The sequence below is a fragment of the Lycium ferocissimum genome, chromosome 6 (genome assembly GCF_029784015.1).
Source record: "Lycium ferocissimum isolate CSIRO_LF1 chromosome 6, AGI_CSIRO_Lferr_CH_V1, whole genome shotgun sequence".
Taxonomy (NCBI): domain Eukaryota; kingdom Viridiplantae; phylum Streptophyta; class Magnoliopsida; order Solanales; family Solanaceae; genus Lycium; species Lycium ferocissimum.
In genome coordinates this window covers 2,319,045-2,326,460 of record NC_081347.1, presented here as the reverse complement: position 1 = coordinate 2,326,460, position 7,416 = coordinate 2,319,045, and the positions used below count along the sequence as shown (strand labels likewise).

The 7,416-nt window shown below is 35.6% G+C and overlaps 1 protein-coding gene and 1 long non-coding RNA gene across 4 annotated transcripts; one reads left to right on the top strand and one right to left on the bottom strand.

The window, feature by feature from the left end:
• Positions 1-2,943: 2,943 nt before the first annotated feature.
• LOC132058894 (uncharacterized) lies at positions 2,944-7,324 on the bottom strand. 3 transcript variants are annotated; one of them, XM_059451309.1, is made up of 7 exons: positions 6,688-7,324; positions 6,500-6,573; positions 4,912-4,974; positions 4,541-4,634; positions 4,001-4,142; positions 3,776-3,904; positions 2,944-3,697 (listed from the first exon to the last, which is right to left on the bottom strand). In XM_059451309.1, the coding sequence occupies exons 3-7, from the start codon at positions 4,937-4,939 to the stop codon at positions 3,308-3,310; spliced, it is 783 nt and encodes a 260-aa protein (XP_059307292.1). In that variant the 5' UTR covers positions 4,940-4,974; positions 6,500-6,573; positions 6,688-7,324; the 3' UTR covers positions 2,944-3,307. The 3 variants fall into 3 exon arrangements, with proteins under 3 accessions (XP_059307292.1, XP_059307293.1, XP_059307294.1); XM_059451310.1 differs by lacking the exons at positions 4,541-4,634; positions 4,912-4,974 and having other exon boundaries at positions 4,001-4,154; positions 6,501-6,573; XM_059451311.1 differs by lacking the exons at positions 4,912-4,974; positions 6,500-6,573; positions 6,688-7,324 and having other exon boundaries at positions 4,001-4,134; positions 4,552-4,868.
• Positions 4,959-5,933, top strand: LOC132058904 (uncharacterized). The gene is made up of 2 exons (XR_009415453.1): positions 4,959-5,089; positions 5,844-5,933. It is a non-coding gene; the product is annotated as an uncharacterized LOC132058904 (long non-coding RNA).
• Positions 7,325-7,416: the final 92 nt, after the last annotated feature.

The window sequence follows — 7,416 nt, the reverse complement described above, 5'->3', positions numbered from 1 at the left end:
AGTGGATAGTTATATAAAAGCAAAATTTTCATTCAACTCCCTTTAATATTTTAACTTCCATTTTGATGAAATTATTTAATTCAAATCAAATTTGGAACCGAATTTGACATTATAACTTATGTATTCTAATTTTCTGAAGTTATTTAGTTCTAAATAAATAATCTATACATAGTTAATGAACTTTTAAGACAAATACATAATTTAACTTGTGCGCGGATGGGGCTTCCTCTCTTATCGGGGATTAGGGGTTCGAACATGGATATGGAAAAAAATCTTTGGAGGAAGCGCTTTCCGATGCGGTAATTAATTATTAATTGGGCTCTCTGCGGATATCGAGCTTTCTCGAAAAAATCAAAGAACGTGAAAAATGAGGTAGGAGGTTCGATAGCTTTTGAAAAGAGACTTTAAAAACAAAAACAAAAAAATTGACATAAATAAATAAGATTAGGACCTAAAAGTAATTAATTAAAAAGTTTTAAAAAAATTTGAAAATTATTTGACTACCTCGATAGCTTTTGAAAAGTAGACTTTAAAAATAAAAAATAAAAAAATTGACTTAAATAAATAAAATTAGGACATAAAAGTAATTAATAAAAAGGTTTTTAAAAATTTGGGAAATTATTGTGAGGACTACAAAAGTCCTCACATTCCCTTTTATATATAATAGTAATTTGAGATGAAACAGTGCGTTAATAGCATACGAGGTAAGGTCCTTAATTCACATCGCAATAATTTGCCGAAACATCACTCGCGCACCTTACCCTTCATCTTATGAGTGCATTATTTTCCAATAAAATTATAATCTCTCTCACCTTTCTCAGTGTTATGACCTTGATAAAACTTCCAATCAATATGGTAAATGACTGTATTCTTCTAGCTTTTGCCACCAAGATGAGGAATTAAAGAATGCTAAATATCTCGGGGAAAAGAAATAGAAAAACCAACAGAACATCCTTAATTCAATGCAATAATTTGCCAACATCACTGTTCCCAGTGGCGAAATCAGAAATTGCGTCAAGGTTGTTCAAGGTTTAATATATATTTCATGAAAATAATACATATGCCACTACCTCATTAAATTGACTACAAGCTATTCCGACCAACATTGACTACTAAAAGACTTTTGTTTCTAAGCCTAAAACAAATGTGCAGATGTCATTTCTCAGCTGTAGTTCTAAGTGTCTATTAAGTCACACAATTCTGAGATGACACACAAACAATATACTACCTCTAGTATTTTTCTTTTTCCGTTAAAACTGGAATTGCTCTAAACTCATTCCTCTGAACTACTTGATTTCACGTGCTGGATTGACCACATTCAGTACTTAACTCCTATTCACAAGCTGCTTCCACCATGTAACATTTGACAGTAGATATCAGTGGAGACTAAGCTTCTCCAGTAGAACTTGGTGGTGGGGAGAAAGTGTTTGCTTCAGTAGCGCTGGAGCTACACTCCATTCCTGGAAATAGTTCCGTTTGCTTTGTGATGGGAGGCGACTTACTAATAGTTCCAAGACTTGTTTCATCCACCCGTTTTGGCAAAGTTCTGTTGCTTCGTGCATATTCATCTACAATTGGTTTTCGGACCAACTACTTGTCAGAAAATGGAAGATGTGATTATATTATAAAATGATTTTAAAAGAATGAATTATTACACACCCAAGTTCTTTCGCGGATCTCTTTCTCAGGCCAAGTCACTGTTCTACAAAGTACCATGTTCCCAGTCGCATCACTACAAAAGTAATCCAAAACCAGAATAGAACTTGTTAGAACCACTTAAAATAATCAAAATATAGAACCAGAAATTTCGTCAAGGGTGTTCAAGATTTAATATATATTTATAAAAATTATTCTATTTGCCAGTGTGCAGATGTCATTTGCCAGCTATGGTTCTAAACCTCTATTATGTCACACAAACTCCAATTCTGAGATAAAAACAAACAAACAATATACTCCTATGACTACCTCTAGTACTTCTTTAGTTCCACTCATTCCTCGGAACAACTTAATCTGCGTTCTCGATTGACCATTTTCAGTACTTAACTCCTATTTACAAACTGCTTCCACCATGTAACATTTGAAAGTAGATATCAATGGAGACTACGCTTCTTCTCAGTAGAACTTGGTGATGGGGGAGATGTATTTCAGCTCGAGCGTTGGAGCTACACTGGATTGCTAGAAATAATTCCTCTTTGGTTCGTTTGCTTTGTGATGTGAGATGACTTACGAATAGTTCCAAGGCTTCTTTCATCCACCAGTTTTGCCAAATTTTCTTGCTTCGCACAGATGAATCTGCAATTGGTTTTTGGACCAGCTACTTGTCAGAAAACGGAAGATGTAGTTATATCTTAGAATGACATTTAAAAAGAATGAATTATTGCATACCCAAGTTCTTTCGCGTGTCCCTTTCTCAGGCCAAGAGTCACTGTTCTGTTTTCAAAGTACCATGTTACCACTTTGCTCTGCCAAAGTAATCCATAACCAGAATAACACTTGTTAGAACCACTATTAAGTAGTCGAAATATAGATGTTATTACTTAATCAATTCAGTGTCAACAAGACAGTAGACTGTGAGATAAAGAAAATCTCATATTCCTGATCCGAAAGGAGCGATCATAACATCAGATTTAATCATTAATTAGTGAAAACAGTCTTGAGAGCAAAGACCTGCTAAATTTGACAGATGATAAGAGCTTAACTCTACCACAGCTAGCATTATGTCATTTATCTGATGTAATACACAACTAGATAGCACAAAGACTTTGTTTCTTGCTTTTCACCTTTTCCCTAAAATTTAAAGCATAAAAGAAAGAGGTCACGAGGGAGAACGAACCTCAACTTCACCTTGAACTCCAGCTTCCTCTACTGTCTCGCGTTGTGCTGCATCTTCTATTGTTTCATCTTTTTCGAAACTTCCCTGCCATAACAAGAGAGATATTTGTGTTTAAAACAAAGATTGCCTCTGATTTATTATGAAGTTGCCATAACAAGAGAGATACTTGTATTTAAAAAAGAGATTACCTCTGATATTAAAAAGTTTTAAGCCCATAATCCATCCTTGGCCGTCGCTTTCTGTTCTTAATGAGAATAAGTTCAATGGGATCTTCATCTTCATATAATTCCTCCTCATAATCTTGGAATGAAGGATAACGCTGCAAAGTTCCTGAAGAGACTGGCAGATTATCAAAGACAGGAGCTTTAGAACAGAAGGAGCAATGTTCTGTTGGTTCATCAGTATTTCCCATCATTTGTAACAAGGACTCAAGCTTAGGTTCATCTTTACAAAACAAACGAAATCCATACTCCTTTATTTCTCCATAAAAGCATAACCTAAGAAGCCCAAAGTCATTTGGTGCTTTTCCATTTGCCTTAGATGTATCCCATAAGCTAGCAAGAGGTACCAGGAAAAATATATAATACATTTTGTATCACATTCTGAATGGTTGCATAAGGCAAGTTTCTGGGTGATCCACGGCATTCCATCATTACATAAGGGAATCAAGTAAGCTCTGGTTCCAATAAATCTGCCAGAGTGACATATAGCAAATACCAAGAAATTATCACGTACATACCAATTTTCAGGCAAATTGACTGATACACTTCTACCAGTTCCCCAACAGTGGAACCAACTTGAGATATTCTTCCCCCAACTCTTAAACACTCTTAGTGACAAGGAATCTGAAGCAGAGATGTCGTGCTGCAATGATCAGATATTCTGAAACAATGAATTACAGCCACACAAAATGAAATTTAAAAAGAATGAATTATTCCATACCCAAGTTCTTTCGCGAATCTCGTTCTCAGGCCAATAGTCTAGTTGTTCTGTTACAAACAGAGGGAACATGTGCCCTTCATTGGCAGTGTCACCGGCTTTGTTCTCAAAGTTCCATCTTCCTAATTTACACTGCAAAAGTGATCCAAAACCAAAAAGAGTGAAATTTGTTAGAACCATTTAAAAGTAATCAAAATATAGATTCAAGAAGAATGGCTTATTGCATACCCAAGTTCTTTCGCAAATCTCTTTCTTGGGCCAAGAGTCTAGTTGTTGTGTTACTAAGAAAGGAAACATGTGCCCTTCACAGGCAATGTCACCGGTTTTGTTCTCAACGTACCATCTTCCCCTCCCAGTTTGCACTGCAAAAGTAATCCAAAACCAGAGTAACACTTGTTAGAACCACTTATAAGTAATCCAAATAGAGATGTTATTACTTTATCAATTCAATGTCAACAAGACAGTAGACTGTAAGATTTAGAAAATCGCGTATTCCTAATGCAAAAGGAGCAATCACAACATCACATTTAATCATCAATGAGTGCAAACAGTCTAGAGAGAAAAGAGCTGCTAACTTTTTCGCTTAACTATCAAGCACTGACTGTTTTTGCAATAAATTTGACAGATGATAAGCCCTTAACTCTACCACAGCTAGTATACTGTCATTTATCTGATGCAATAGATAACTAGATAAGACAGACTTTGTTTCTTATTTTTCACCTTTTCCCTAAAATTTAAAGCATAAAAAGAACTGAAAGATATCATGAGGGAGAACAAACCTTAACATCCCCTCGTACTCCAGCTTCCTCCACTGTCTCACACTGTGCTGCATCTTCAACTGTTTCATCTTTTCCCAACCTCCCTGCCATAACAAGAGAGATATTTGTATTTAAAACAGAGATTTCCCAAATATAACAATCAGAGAGAGCATCAAAATGAAATACATGATCAAGGGAACAGATATTGTTAGTGATTCAGCTACAGCCTTAACACAAAATACATCTTTCCACATGAATCAATATACAACAAAGTCAAAATCTGAAACTTGGTACTAAAAAAGCAGAATAATGGCTTGCAGAGTAAATGAATACAGACGGAGTTACCATCAAATTATGCAAGTCGCAAAATTGTGAGGCGACTTACTAACATTTCCAAGGCTTCTTTCATCCACCCATTTTTGGTAAAGTTATCTTGCCATTCATCTGCATTTTTTTTTTTTTTTTGGACAAGCTACTTGTCATCAAATGGAAGATGTGATTATATTTCAAAATGAAATTAAAAAAAATGAATTACAGCATACCCAGGTTCTTTAGCGCAGTGTTTAGGATGGCGAAAGGCGAGGCGCGGCGGCAAGGGCTCGCCTCACGCCTCATGGCGTGGCGTGGCGTAAAACGCCTTTTTGGAAAGGCGAAATAACACAAAAAATTAAATATGCATATATAAATACCCAAAAACTCAAATACTTAACAAAATACTAGCAAATATTTCAATTGGAAAACTAAAAATAGATAGTTAATAATAAAGTCTAAAAGTCTTCAACTATGTCTTTGCTGTCGGAATGGAATGTTGACATGATTGAAATCTGTTCATAAAACAATAAAAGGCAAAACGTCACACAAAAATGAAAAAAAAAAAAAAAAACCCTGCCGGAATTGGGTCACCGGCTGGCTGCCGGAAAGTCAGAATCTGCCTGGAAAAGGCTATTCTGCTGCTGGAAAAAGCCAGGCATGCCGGAAAGAAAAAAGAAATAAAAGAAAGAAGGAAAAAGAAGAAGAAGAAGGAGGAGAAGAAGGAAAAAGAAGAAGAAACTTACCTGAAACTGCTGCTGACGGAAGAAGAAGAAACTTTAATGGTGGAATATTTCCGACCAAAGGAGACGCAGCAGCTGCTATGGAAAAAACATATAAATGAAACCCTAGGTAAATATTTCTGTTCTGTTTTAATATAGTCAGCGACTTTTTTTTAAAAAAAAAATCGCCATGCTCGCCTTACCTCGCCATTCTCGCCTTCATGCCTTGGCTGTCTAGACACAGGCTTCACGACAAAAGGCACACAACACTGCTTTAGCGAGTCTTTTTTTCAGGCCAATAGTCTAGTTGTTCCCTTTATAGGCAGCGTAACTGGTTTTGTTCTCAAATTACTATGTCCCCAGTTTGCTATGTTCAAAACCAGAATAAAGATCTAGATGTTATTACTTTATCAATGTCAATAAAACAGCAAAGAGCAAGATAATCACATATTCCGAATCCGAAACAATCACAACATCTAATTATGAATTAGCGCATTTAGACTTGAGCAAAGGGCATAAAAATCTAGCACTCAATATCTTGCAAGAAATCGAACTGTCATGAGCCATTATCTCTACCACAGCTAGTATGCTGTCATTCATCTCATGTAAGAGACAAGTTAACACACAAGACGGTGTTGCTCATTTTTTCACCTTTTTCCTTTAAAAGAAGTACTCCCACTGTTCCATTTTATATGACGTTCTCTCCTTTAGTCTGTTCAAAAAAAAAAATTGACACCTTTCTATTCTGGAAACTCTTTAACTTCAAACTTTCCATTTTACCCTTAATGACATGCTCTTATAGCCATAGAAATGTCTTTTGATAAGGGCAAAAAGTCCTTTGTCTTAAACTCCACCTTTAGTCAAACATGTCATATATATAAAATGAACAGAGGGCGAAGTACAAAAAGAACTGAAACAGATTATAACGGAGAACGAACCTTAACATCCCCTCCTACTACACCGTCTCATGCTGTGCTGTATCTTTGATTGTTTCATCATTTTCCCAACCTCCCTGCCATAACAAGAAAGATAGTTATATCTAAAACAGAGATTTCCTCTAATATAACAATCAGAGAGCATCAAAATGATAGATTAAGAAGTTTTAAACCCATGGATCAGTGGATACCTTTGGAAATAAAAACCCTTTGCCTTTTCTGTGGACATAATGAGAAGAAATTCAAAGGCATCTTCATCTACCAATGATAACTCAGTGAAATCCTTATATCTGTGATACATCTCCACATGAAAATCATACAACAAAGTCAAAAACTGAAATGTGGTACTCAAAAAAGAAGAATAACGGGTTGCAGTAATTCAATTACGATGGACCACCAAGTTATAATGCAAGCCGTAAGATGTCACAGAATACTCCAGAAGCTGTCACTTTAATTTTTAAAAAAAAAATACATTTACTACTTTTCTTTCCAACTGTTGTTTATCTTATAAAATGTTGTTTTACTACCATTTTCCTATATATACCAAGTTAAACGTGGAGGTTCAATTCAGGATAGAGGGAGTAAAAGTGTATTGCTAAAGTTAGAACACAATTGTTACTTTTCGATAAGAAAATGTTTGGATGCATAAGTGTTAAACTGAGTCGTCCCACATAAAGTTATTAAAGTTACATAATGTGTATGAACTTCTAGTTTTCCCCAGACTAAATTGTTACTCAAGATGTCACAGAATACTCCACCAGCTGTCAAAGCACCCCGACCACGCGTTACTAGAGGTTGCTTTGCATATATTTCAGTAGTTAATACAATCCTTACTGTATCTTTGCAGCTCGATGAGTCCCTTTTCTGTTGACAACATCCACGACAACGTATCTCAAGACCTTCATATACATCGATTTTGT

Coding starts and splice junctions, on each gene's coding strand:
- LOC132058894 (XM_059451309.1), bottom strand. CDS start 4,939: ATGAAAGAAGCCTTGGAAATGTTAGTAA. Junction 4,635..4,911: donor AGCCTTGGAAATGTTAGTAA/GTCGCCTCACAA, acceptor TTGTTATGGCAG/GGAGGTTGGGAAAAGATGAA. Junction 3,905..4,000: donor AGATTTGCGAAAGAACTTGG/GTATGCAATAAG, acceptor TCACTTTTGCAG/TGTAAATTAGGAAGATGGAA.